The 13,548-nt window shown below is 44.6% G+C and overlaps 1 protein-coding gene across 2 annotated transcripts in view; it reads right to left on the minus strand.

Annotated features, from left to right (window-relative positions):
• Positions 1–12,680, minus strand: part of MTRF1 (mitochondrial translation release factor 1) — an 18,909-nt gene extending 6,229 nt beyond the window's left edge. Inside the window, exons 1-7 of one of the 2 annotated variants that reach the window (XM_025196155.1) lie at positions 12,240–12,680; positions 6,768–6,859; positions 5,875–5,956; positions 5,531–5,638; positions 5,269–5,441; positions 3,497–3,614; positions 448–584 (exon numbers count right to left, since the gene is read on the minus strand). In XM_025196155.1, coding sequence (XP_025051940.1) covers positions 448–584; positions 3,497–3,614; positions 5,269–5,441; positions 5,531–5,638; positions 5,875–5,956; positions 6,768–6,859; positions 12,240–12,660 — 1,131 coding nt within the window. In that variant the 5' untranslated portion in view covers positions 12,661–12,680. Of the gene's footprint in view, positions 1–447; positions 585–3,496; positions 3,615–5,268; positions 5,442–5,530; positions 5,639–5,855; positions 5,957–6,767; positions 6,860–12,239 lie in introns of those variants that run through there. The other variant, XM_025196156.1, reaches the window with a different exon arrangement.
• Between the last annotated feature and the right edge of the window lie 868 nt (positions 12,681–13,548).

A 13,548-nucleotide genomic window follows, 5' to 3' on the forward strand; every position in this document is an offset into this window, starting at 1 on the left:
GTGCAAGTGGAATCCTATCAGTGACTCCATTTTAGAACAATTTAGAAAGTGAATCTCAGTACTTGTTGGGCCCAATTCTCATTTACATAAAAATGTCTTCCTGCCAAAGGGACCATACCCTGGGCGTTAATTACACAAAGCTCTCTTAGCTTTTGTATAATTACAATTGTACATCAGCTATGTTAAGGCTCTGTTCATTGTCAGAGCAGCATGCACTGGCCTTGGCATACATGAAACTCAGATCCCTGCTTAGCATTACAACATGTGATTCTCTCTTTTGGGTATGCACTCCTTTATATAAAACTAGCCTAAACACATGTGCACCCATGTGTGTACATACACACACACACACACACACACACGCTTTTTATAGTCACTTGCCAAAACCAGAACCCGCCCCCACGTACAGCACAGTAATACAAGTCAGTGATAGAAACATGTTTTCACCTGTAGTTTTCTGGCATTCTGCATTTGGCTTCGATCCCTCTCAATGATCTGCTGGTACAGTTTAGCGCTCAGTGTCTGCAGAGCCTTTTCCTTATTCAATTGCTGTGATCGCTCCTGCTGGCACTCTACTGTTACTCCTTTATGAAATTCAAGAGAAAATTGATAAAAGCTCCATTATGCCAAACAGCAAGCAAACCAGATTAATCCTGGAATTCTGAAACAAATTAAACCTTCTTGAGCTATTTCTTTTTGCTTTTAGGGCCTGTCCACGAAGGCAAATGGTGTATTTTTTTGATACTCACTAGCTCCAAGCATTTTAGTAACTACACTCTAGAAGCCTAGTATAGATGGGAACAGTCTGACATTTTGATGCTACAGGTGACCCCTATGGAATTTTTATATGATGATTGCTGGACCATATTTAATCATGATGTTGCTTCAGGTGGTGCCTTTGGGAGTCCAAAGTTCACTTCAGCTAGTTGACACAAGTTAAAAATGCAGCTTGTTCTGCCTACACAAATGAGTTTGAAATGTTTTAGCTTCCAGGTTTTAAAAATGCAAAGCCTTCTCACCAACAAATCCTATATTTAAACATACAAACAAATGAAAGCAAAACTAGTGAGACATAAATGTAGAACTACAAATATTAAGGTAATTGTATTAGGGCTTTCATTTTAAAATATACTAATTAGAATGAGTAAACTAATGTATTTTATGATTTTATTTCCAACTTGGTTTTGGAATTAAAAAAAGCTTAGAGGAAAAACAAAACAAAACATACTATCACTAGAATCTCACAAGCTCAAAGTTAGGACTTCCTAGGCCTCCAAATACTAGAAGCTGTAGGGGAAGAAGAGTATAACAGGGAGCCAGGGACTCCTATTACTTTAAAGGGAGAAGCCATAGCAAGTATGTCCCCAGTTAGGGGAAGAGGGTGGATTCTGGGATAGCTGCAGGGGAGTAGGCAGCCAGGGATACATAGGCTGCAAGTTCCTACTGCGGGGCTAGTAGCAAGGGCACTACTACAGTTCAGCCAGAGAAACAGCAGTAAGCTGCTCTGGAGGTTAAGGGACATACCTGCAGCCCATCAAGAGAGCTCCTGACTGGAAGAGGAGGAGCCCAGGGGGTATAAGCCTGGCTGCCCAAGGCAGAGGAGTGCAACCCTGAATTCTCCAAGGAGAAGATTTCCAGCCAGCTCAGGCTGGTGAGAAGTGGGTGCTGCAGGTCATGTCGGATACTCCCAGGGCTGAGAGAGCCAGTGAGTGGGGAAGGTGGCTTGGCAGTGGTTTGATGACCCACAGCAGTAGCTTTGAGTGTCTGAGTTTAAAGCAGTTGCTTGGATTTTTTTTTTAGTTTTATACTGGAGGATTGGGTGTGGCCAATAGGGCTGCTGGAGGGGTACACCAAGTTTTTAGCCCTGCGAGGGATAGGGGTATGAGACAGAAGCAGGCTGAGGCCAAGAGGGCCAGGGCCTGAGCCCAGAGTAGTCAACTGGGGTGGCTGGAAGCCAAGAGGGCCAAGGCCTGAGTGGAGGGAAGCCAAAGGCCAATGGAAGGCTGAGACTAAAACGCCAGGCCAGAGACACTGGACCTAAGCTACCAGTCTGCAGCCAAAGTAACCTGTAGGCTAAGGCTAGGAAGGCCGAAGCCCATACAGGAAGGTAAATGGTGACTGAGTGATACCCGTAAGGCATGGGCATGGCTATGGGGGAGGCTGGAGGTCATATTTAAGCCTTACAGCCCTTGATTAAGGGCCAGTCTGGCCACAGGTGGTAACCATTGGCTCATAGTACCAACCAGGCACCAGGATGTCTGCCACAAGAGACACCTGTAGAGAACTGTGCAGTTTTGGCTAATGGGCAGAGGACCCAGAAACCACAAGAGATCAGTCAGGCTGCACTGGTGAGAGCACTGCAAGGCTCAGGGGCAGCCTCCCAATCAATATCAAAAGAACAATAAGGCATGGCAGGTGAGATAAACAGAGGAGGTTATATACATAACTGACAGAGTGGACAGGATTCGGGTGGCCTCTAGGGAGCACCATGGCTGCCCCAGGGCCTGTCCTGCCACAAGGAGCAAGACACCAGGATCAATCTTTTTATGCTCTACTTGTATACAATCCCCAATTGTATATGCTTCCCAACTTGCTATGTCAAGAAACAAGGGCTTAGGCTAGGGGTGGGCAAAATGCGGCCCCTCACTGCCTGTCATGCAGCCCTCAATGGCTGGCCAAAACTCAGTAAGCGGCCCTCCGCCCAAAATAATTGCCCGCCCCTGGCTTAGGCCCACCACAAAAACCCCCACAAAAACACAGAATAAACAAAAACTATAAGCAAATTTGCCTGGAGAGGGCAAATAATTGCTTGCAGCCACAAGAAACAGGGATAGGAGTGAGGGTCACAGATTAATAAAAAGGCTTCCAAGCAGACCCTACCTGTGAAACACAGGATACTGGGCTAGACTGATCTGTGGTCTGACCTAGTGTGGTCACTTCTCATGTTTTTATGCTTTTAAGCAGCACTATGACTGACAGTAGTCAATTATCCTCAATGAAAATGAATCCATGAAAAAGAAAGCATGATCAGTGTATCCATTACCAACTGAAAACCTCAACAGAAAGTTTCCATTTTTCGCAGTCTTGTGTCTACATAGATGGGTACATCCTCAATAGCCATTGCCATTCATGGGAGTCGAGGGTATTGATTCCTGGCAGGAATTATTGACATCTTCCATCACATCCTTCTCTTCTCTTCCTTATCTCAGCCCCAATGTGGTCCATTTATTAAATGCTCACATTGTAAAGATAAAATTGGCTATGCCATATTAGACAAACACACACAGACCAGCACACTATAAATAGCTATCGCTTTTCTCTCCTGCTGCCTGCAAACAATGAGGAGGGCTACCTGCCTCCTTCATATTAGCTCCATCCTACTTGTTCTGAGGAGATGGATTCCAGTAGCCATGATAAGTAGCCTACCATTTTTGGATACAAAATATGCACATGCTAAAAAGGAAGCAGTCAGAAGTACAAACACAGACAGGCTTACCCGTAGGAAGGTGCACAATCCTCACAGCACTATCCGTTTTGTTAACATGTTGCCCTCCTGCTCCTTTGGCCCTGAATGTATCTATACGCAAATCCTTTGGGTTCACTTTAACCTCTACCTAGGGTCAGAGAAAATTAAGCTACTTTCTGCTCATCGTAATAGTTTAAGAAACCCATTTCTGAGATACTGATAATTTAAACATACTTCTGCCCCTAATTTGCTTACCTGCCACTATTACAGGTAACATACATGAATACTGTGACTTGAAGAAATTAAAAAAAACAAAACAACCCAACAATTCTATTTTTTTCTTTTTAGTTTGTCCATTTCATACATCTGTAGCACTTTGAGTACAGTCAGTTCTACAATATCCCCGATATAAACAGTTTATCTTGCTTGATCAAGATTCTTAGGGGATGGACTTACAAATAGCTTACTATGAGGAAAAAAGGGCCATGAATTTACTATGCATCACATACTCTTCACTAACTGCCTGTGTGTTATTTGCAGAGTACCTGACCCTCATTCCCACTTTTAATCCACAGTAAATTGTTTGCATTTCCTTATGCTTACCCAGCATGAAGGAGGAAGGGAAGAAAAACAAACAAACATTAAAAGCTGAAAATGTTACTGTAAGACTACAACAACTGGCAGGGAGACCAAGGCAAATGAGATACCAGAAACTAGTTTAAATCAGGTTCACTGGTACATGAGTGTGAGATCTAGGTTACAGCTGCTAATGGTCCCAAATTCTACAAACACTTGGGAATATATCTATTCATAAGTAGTCCCCTTGATAGAAGCAGATGTGTAAGCAGGATCTTGAACTGCCTACATTCCACTATTCAGAGCACAGTACCAACATAAGTGTAAATTTTGTCATGTTAGTAATGCATACAGTTTGCTTGGCAACCTTAAAAATTTTGGCTTATGTCCCTGGACCAGGTCGGGCAGAGATAAGCAACAAAACATTTTTAGGAAAAGACATGGAGGGATGCAAAGAGGAGCTGGTCAAAGCAACAAGTCTGAAAGATTTTTGAAGTGTTGTTTTGAATAGATAAGTGGGACCAGACCAAAAAGGGATTTCAACAGTGGAGACCTGACCGTATGAGTATCTGGAGCAGAGTCTGGGTAGTGTGAATAGAAAGGAAAGCCCTGGAAATGCTTGTAGAGAAAGCAGTAGCAAAGGAGTGAGGAAAGTTTGCAGAAAAAGATTAGATCTCTCTGTTAGCTAAGAAGTGGCTAGAGGAGCTCTCAAAAAAGACAAGCCTAAAGCTAATTTAAATTCAGATCATACTGCTCATGATTTAGCAGAAAGCACCAAAGAAAAAATGGAATATTCGGCAGCTTTCAGAGTCTCGCATCAATAGGTTACACCGAACATTTTCCTGGATGTTCTCCGTGCTTCAATGTATTATTAATTTAGAATCGTTTCACTCAGAGTGACTCACTTTTGTGAGAGCTGAGGGCTGGAATGCTTAACAAAATGAACTTCATGTCCTTGATCCCCACACTACCTCAAGCAGTAGCGGATGTCAGAAAAATTACTCTGGATGATACAATTAAATTTGTAATGATTCACCTAGGCAGCGCAGAGCCAAGATTCACAGCCTTCCACAGCAGGGGAGCATGAGGAATCATTGTTTGTTACTTACGAGACATATTTCAGCGCCAAGAAAACAAAAGCAGTAACTCTGTTGCGGCTTTCAGGATCACACATGCGAATGCCAAGATCGAAGCCCAAGACAACACTTCAGTTTTATTTTACACACCTTCTCTGACTGAGGGAGGACAACAACTGACGCTGTCCCAGTGTGAATACGCTGCATTCTTGATGACAGGCCAATCTCTGGGATTCGCTGAACCCTGTGAGTCCCACATTCAAACTTCAAATACCTGTAGACGCTGTCTCCCGAAATACAAGCTGCTGCATGATGTAACCCACCTGTAAAAATAAATAACGCGTAGAGAGTACACAGAAAAGGCATAGATTTTAACTTGTTTTGGGGATATAACATAGAAGCTATTACATACCCATATCAGTAGGAACATAGTTCAGAATTTCAAAGGTCCAGGATTTATGTTCTGCGTAATTCTGGTACATCTCAAATATTTCTTTTGTGAACATCTGGCAAATGTCACCTGAAAAATAGATGAAATATCATGAAATACAAGTTAATGAAATATCCCTGAAAAATACTTATTTTTAGATTTAGTAATAACTAAATATGGTAACTGGAGAGAGTGCTCTCTTTAGATAAATGAACTAGTCATCTTTTAGAAATACTGTTTTATATTATTAAAACATAAGAGAAACAAAGCCCTGTAAACCTGGAAAGAGGTAGAGAGTAATCTTTACTTGTGATGACTTTGCTGACCTCCAGTTGTTCTGCCAGATACAAGCTCTAATATGACATCACATTCATCATGTTTGTGCTTTGGCACTAGAATCTGGAAAAGCTGCAAAGAAAGGAAGAGTTTCAGCATATCTTCCTGAACAAATTTACAGCCAGCTTTTGTGGTTGCATCAGTTTCAGCACACATGCCACCTGATCTGTGCACAAGAGTTAGGAGTGAAGGCTAGTGAAAATTTGCTCCCACAATGCTATGCTAAAACCATCAACTCAGCCTCCACTGACCCCGCTGTTCAATAAATGTGATACTAACCATGAAACAATTGGAGACGAGACTGATCTTTACCAGAAGATTCGATGATATCTTAATTATAATATTAAACTGCGTCTTAATTATATCTAGATTGTGGACACTTGATTCACAATACAATGACTTTCGTTGAGATTTTTAAGCTTCTCTTATAATTATTTCCATATACTGGCCATATGTAATTGAAGAGAAGAATAAAAGATTGAAAGTCTCAGGAAGATAAAGCCTTTCAAACTGGTCTGCATACTCTTTGCTGACATGAATGACTGCTAAAACACCATACACAGGTATTCAAAATATAGTGGCACACTGCCCTAGTGCCTTTTCAATGTCTGCAGACAAGCAGGTAAGAAAACAAAAAATGTCAAAAATAAAGAGCTTTTAAGATGCACATGGCAGGACAGAGACTTTCTAATAATAAGCATATCCAGGGATGTTCAAAAAGAAAGCAGAAACTAGACCTCTGTTTCATTAAATGCAAGTGTTATAACTTACTATTTAAAAAGAAAATACTTGGAACAATAAAACTAAATGGCTATATAAAACATTAAAATGAAGAGTTTTTGATACCTTCATTTAAGAGACAGTGCCTTTTCCTTTAGCTCACCTTCTTATACAAAGTGTTGATTTCTTGATCAATTTCTTTCTTCTCTTCAAAGGCAAGTTTTAGTAGTTGTTTCTCATCTTTGTTGTTTAGCTCTGAATTTCAGTGATAGAAATAAATGTTACCCAGTCTTATTTAGCTTAAAGCAAATTGTAATACAGCTGTCAAATTATACCTATTGCAGCAGAAACAGCTTGCACAATCCTATTTAGTCAGTGTAAAATACCAAATAATGCCACAAGAAGAGGATATATTTTACTAGTTAAATGTTCACATTTTAGTGGTATTGGATGTGTTGGAAATAGGGCACAGAACATCTTACCTCAAAGTCTCCAGTTCAAGCCTGACCAACATCAGCGGCAGCCAACACTCATCCCCATCTGACAACTATTCACTGGCGTATGTAAAACAAAGTGGTAATCTGGGTCTAGATCTAGGGACCTATTGCTAAAACTGAGATCTTTAAAGCCCTACTCAACCTCCTTGGCCATGTCCAGATATGTGCAGACATTTGGTTCCCCGGGACCAACTAGCTATGGCGCACCTTGTGCTGCTGCTAGATGTCCCCGGGGAATGCCTGTGCCACGTGCATGCTGGCACATGGCAAGTTACGGTGGGTTGGGTAGGGGGAGGCTGGGGCGAGCACTCGGCTGGCCCCAGCAGCCTTACCTGGGGTCCTGAGGGCCTCCCAGGGCTCCAACAGTGGGAATCCTGCTGCACGGAGCCTGGCTGGTGGCCGAGTGCAGCTCCGGCCAGCCAGGCTCCAGCTTCAGGCGGCTCGACTTTTTTTCTTTGCGGGTTTTTGTGATCCCTGGATATCCTGGAGATATCCAGGGATCAAAATTAAAAAACAAACAAACACCCCACCGCACTGCTCCTTTGCAGTGTGGAGAACAATGGAACGTGTGGTATGTGGCACCTTAGATGTGTCTGCGCTGCCACATACCACATAGCCACACTTGTCTGGGCACAGTCCTTGAGTCTATAAGTGGCTCAGTTTGTGACATTAAAGGTACCCACACCCCTACAAGCCCTGCTTCTGAGCATGAGGCATCTCAGTCTGGAAAGGGCTGAGCAGCTTGGCACATACCTCTCTTTGGGGTCCACCTTGCCCGGACCAATTAAAGATGCACTAAGCCAAGGAAAGAAAGCAAGCATAAGTGTGGGTACCTAGCTTAGCAGTTAGGTTACTCACTTGGTGGGAAGAAACCTGGGCTTCAGTCCCCGCTCCAAATACTGCTTATGATTGTAAAAGCCTCACTGAAGCACAGTGGAGGCAGGGCTCCACTGTTTCTTTTACCTTGGCATGAGAAGATGATGTGGGGTCAACACCACATTCTGGCCACCTTTAGCCCCAGGTAGCTCGTGGTACCTATCGGACAGGAAGCTGAGTGGAAGGGAAAACAATGAGTGGAAACCCACCACCCTCACCTAGGATCAATTCAGCTCTTTCTAGACCCCAGCCAGTCACCCTTCCAACTAAACTGTATGGTGCTCCTAGTTTATGATAGTTTTTAAGTAAAATATGTTTTGCATGACTGTTTTAAGTGGTTCCCTGTTCAGCATACTATGAATCTCATTCTGAGGTGCATAACTCTCCTACTGCATTGTACAGGGCTCTGGATTCTTCCAGGCACCTACAAGTAAGGTGCATCCATGTTGGTCTCCCAGTCTCTTTGTGGACCTAGCCTCTAGTTCAGGGGTAGGCAACTCCCGACATGTGCACCAGAGCGTGGCACATGAGAGCATTTTGCCTGGCACGCATGCTTCAGGGAGGATGAGAGGGCCCCAATCCTTGTTCTGGCAGTTCAGCCCCTGCCCTTCCCTGCCATCTGCCTCGAGGTGTATGTGCACCCACTGCTGGAGTGAGCTGGACCAGGGCTCCACGGACTTCAGTGCGGATGCTTTCAGTCTCTTTGCCACCTGCTACAAGTAGGTTGGGCTCTCTGGTGGGCTGCAGGAACCTGCCCAGAGGCTAGGCTAGCGGTGGCAGGCAGACTGCAAGTGGCAGGCAGGCAGAAGGCTCCAAGTGGCTTCACCAGGGGCTACAGAGCCCCAGCCTGGCTCATTGTCAGCAGTGGGTTCATGAACACCTCGGGGTGGACAGTGGGGAAGGGCCAGGGCTGCACTGCCGCAACAAGGATCAGACCCCTCACGGCTCCCCCTCTGTCCACTCCTGGCACACTAACATCTTACAAGTTGAGGTTGTGGGTGTTTTTGGCACTGCCCAAAAACTCAGATCTGCTCTAGTTCCTAAATGCTCTAGTTCCTAAATGTTCATGCTAATTAGCACACTTGTTGGCAGCCTTATCAGCAGGGATCCTGGGGTTTTTTTGTTTGTTTTTTTTAATCAGAGAAAAATCACAAATTCTCTGACAAAAACACAGAAATCCATTATTAAAATTAAAAGCCCCCCTAGCCCTGCTGGGGCCCCTTACTCTATCCCCAGTGACCTCCCAGCCCTGCTGGTGCCCCTCACTGCCCCCAAAACAGCCCCCTGCCATACTCATGCCTCTTGCCCCCACCCACAGCCCCTGTCCCCTGACCCTGCTGGATGGGGCCCCCAGCTGCCAGGGCTATGGGGCCAGGGACTCAAGTCTGCAGCTCCCTGCCCCCAACAGCAGGCAGCTGCAGCAGAAGCAGCATGGAGCCGGCTCCCCCACTGCTGCTACCTGCTCGGGCAGGGGCAGGGCCAGCTCCTGGCTCCCCCCAGCCCTGCCAGTGCCCCCAGCCATGACCCGCAATCCCCAGCCCTGCCAGAGGGGCCCCCAGCCCCCTGCATGTCCCACTTACCTCAGGCTCCAGCAACAAAGAGTGAAGCTGAGCTGAGCGGAGCTGTAGCTGAGTGAGAGCTTCAGGCCCTGCCCTTCCCATCCAGGCAGGGCTGGCAGTTTCCCACCCTGTTTGCAAACAGCTCTCACAGGCTGGAGCTCAACCAGTCTGCAGAACTGTTTGCAAAAGCAGGGAATCCATGGCTTTCTCTGCTAAAAGGAGAAATCCGTGTTTTCTCTGATAAAAAGGGGAAATCCGTGGTTTTCTCTGTTTTTCCGTGGAAAACGGAAGACTGGGATCCCTGCTTATCAGCAAATCCAAGGACCAAAAGGGCAGGGATATTGAAATAGCCTCCTTTATTGTCATTGAGAGGGTATGCTCTTACACCAGGGCTTTATTTATTTATTGTTTTTAAATAATTTTATTTCTTTCTAAAGATGATGGATCAACAATCAGAGACTGACGTTCTCTTGTTTGCCATAGTAAAAGCACTAGCAGTATAAGTTCCTCTACCAATATGCTTCAACCTTGATCTAGAGAAAACACTAAGTCTAAGATTTTAGCATGGCTCGGAAATACAGTTAAGTTGTAACTAATCCTCCAAATGAAATTATACCACACAAGTTGAAAGAATGGTCCAATGCAGTGGTTCTCAACCCATTTTCTATAGCAGGGCACACTTGTAGCTCTAAATGTGTTATGTGGGCCGTACCCACACAACTTACTTCCTGGGTATCCATTTAACAGGATGTCACATGGATCTCATGCAGCAAACAGGCCGCGGGTTGAGAACCATTGGTCTAATGAAAGAATAGACAGAGGTCCCTAGCCTAGGATTAAGGAATTCAAGGTTCACTTCCTACCTCAGCCAGACTTGGTTTTAGTCAAGTCACTTCATCTACTCTGTGTTTCAGTTCACATCTGTAATTGGGAAAACCTCACAAAGTGTTGCCAGGATAAAATTCACTAAAAAACATTAATAATTTAAGACACCATGATGGCCCAAGTTATATCAGCACCTAAACAGATAACATAGTACAGCTATATGAAGGAGAAAACTATGTACTCCATGATATAGATACAGTATAACTGTGCTCTAAATTACATTAAATTCACTAACTTTTACTGCCCATGTCATCCTCCATTAATCTCTTTTCTTTCTCTTTTTCCATGTATAATTTATTGTCTATGCCAGGGGTGTCCAACCATTTTGAATGTGGGGCCAGATCATGAACTTTTTATCACCGAGTGGGCCGGCAGGAGCGGGCACTCACACGGCCTGTCCAGTCTGGCCGCAGCCTGGGGGCACAGGAGTCAAGGGGTGCCGCCTGACCCCGCCATGTCCTCCCTGCCACCTGGGCAGCCTCGAGGATGCTCCCACACCTGCGCACTTGGGCTCAGAAGCCGGGGGACATGTGGGGACTCTACAGGGGGGTGGGGGATGCGGGGAGGCGGGAGCAGCGCTAGCTTCCCACCCCCGACAGCCATAGCAGCAGCAGCATCTCCCACAGGCCCGGCTGCAGCATCCCTCCGAGCCAGTATCCGTACTCCCTACACTGCGACCTTCTCCAGCCCACACAGCGGGCAGGGACCGGCGCAGGGCAGGACCGGCATGCAAATGAGGAAGGGAGGGGCGGGGCTAGGAATGGAAACCCTGCAATGTGGGAGAGGGGAAGAGCTGGCATGCAAATGAATGAGGAAGGGAGGGGTGGGGTGAGGAAGGGACACTGTGAAATGAGGGGGGAGGGGTGGAGCCGCACTGTGTCGGCAACGTCAAGCTGAAAAGGTGCATGTGGGAACCTTGTCCCTTCCCCAGCCCTTCAGCAGCCATTAGGAAGCTGCTGAGGGGCTGAGGGAGGGACAAGGGGTTTGTAAACGCTGTTTACTTTCGTTTTCCGTTGCAGCACCGTGGGCCACCTGTTGAACAAGCCTGGTCTATGCTATAGCTCTATGCTACTATTGCATGGACCTGTTCATACAATTTTTCACTTTTTGGCCCATTACAAGGCAAACCTTTTAAAAAAATAAACATTAATATTTTATGTAATATTTTCTAGCTTATCCCACAACAAAAGAAATCTGTTTGAGTTTTCCATGGTTCTTCTCCTCTATTCTCTTTTCCCTCTTTCCTCCCTTTACCAGTGGCAAAACTGAAGAAGGGAAAGGAAAGGTTGGAAAATTCAGAAGCTAAAAATTACAATCCCTACCCCCATCTGAAAAAAATAAAATTATGTTCCTGAACCTACAGAATCAAAATTCTCATAAAAAGTTGGTAGCTTTTTGATCAGTTTTATGTTTAATTTTAACCCGTTTCCTCCATTTGTCTCTGTAACATATCTTTTCATTCTTCCATATACTCTGTTGGCCGTCTTTATTTTTTTCCCTTTGCTCCACTTCTTTTCTGTAAATCCTCCTAGTTCTGTATCTCATTGTCTCCACTAATTTGCCATCCACCAGTGTATTTGAGTGGCTGATACTCTTCCCTTCCTACTTGGTACACTGCTTTGCAGGATCTGCTTTGAACTTGCCACTTGCAAGTGTTGAGCAAATACCTAGTTTTACTTTTCTTCTTCCCTCACATTCCTTCCTATTCCTGATTTAAATTGATATTGGTATCATCAGAACTTTTTGTTGTTTTGTGTTCCTACCCACCTTCCCCACAAAAAAAAAAAAAAAAAAAAAATATGTATATCTCCATCTTACCTGTACACATGGATTCTAACTCTTTAACTTCTTTTTCTGCTTTTTGTATTTCTTGAAAAACAGCTGCAAGTGGAACTAGATCAGCATGTCTTCTGCTAAGGATCCTTTGCTCATGCTCATTCGTTGAGACACTGCTCAACACATGGCTTATTCGTTGGTATTCTCTTATAACAGTCTCTAGGTATTTTTGCACAGCTTCATGCTTCCACACGGCTCTAGAATCCTGATGGTATTTCCTTGGCCAGGCATGATGGGGCAGAGCAGATTTAACTGTATTCAGGAAATAATTGTTCTTCACACTGTATTGTTCCATCATCTGACCTACCCTTTTAACAAGGGGAGAAGGAGCATAGCAGTGATGGTGATAGGGACAAGTTGCTAGCAAGCTTCTAAAAAGCCAAATACCTTGATGAGGTTTCATTTCAGCTTTTACTTTTTCGCCATCTGAAATGAAAAGCACATAGAATATTGGCCACTTTTTTACTGACTTTTTCAGGTGGAACCTTAACTACAAAACACATTTGTTGATCTGACAGACCTAGGTGACAGATGCAGGAGTAGTAACATGGGGTCAGACCTTACTCTACTTAGGGCACTTACACACATGCAAGGAGCCTGCTCCGACACGCTGGAAATCCAGTGTGTCAGAGCAGACTTGATCAAATCTGCTGAAGCACGTCAATTGACGCGCTCTGGCAGCCTTGCACGTCACGTGTATCAGTGGTGCAGCACACCTCTGCACTGAGAAAATGGAAGCGGTGCACTTTGAACTAAAACACATTTGATGTGCTTTAGTTCAAAGGGCACTACTGTCATTTTTCAGTGCAGAGGTGCACTGCGTCACTGATACAGTGCTCCCAATGCAGCGCCAGGCACTTTAATTAGTGCAGCTTGCTAACTAAAAGCACCCGGCACTGTGTCAGGAGCACATGTAAAAAATGCCCATAGATGCTTTTGTCCAATCCTATTCCACCCCACCCAAGTCCCTGAAAACCAGTTAAAGCAAAAGGTAGATAGGCCCTCCTCTTGCATTTTGTGATTTAAAGCTAAGATGGAGGGTTGCAACTTTGGTACCCAAGCCCACCTAGGAGCTTAATACACAGAACAGGATTTGGCCCATACTGATTACCCCTTTTGGAAATTACAGCCATTGCTCAGGTTAAAGATCTCTATGGTCTCATTATATATCTCATTATATTAAAGAAACTCTAGCAAACAAGTTTTCAGACCCTACAGGACCTTATCAAGGTGTCTAATCCTCCATCCCATCTTCATATGAATAATTCTTACTGTTACAAATAGCTGTATT

This window comes from Alligator sinensis, unplaced genomic scaffold (genome assembly GCF_000455745.1).
Source record: "Alligator sinensis unplaced genomic scaffold, ASM45574v1 scaffold59_1, whole genome shotgun sequence".
NCBI classification, from domain to species: Eukaryota; Metazoa; Chordata; order Crocodylia; family Alligatoridae; genus Alligator; species Alligator sinensis.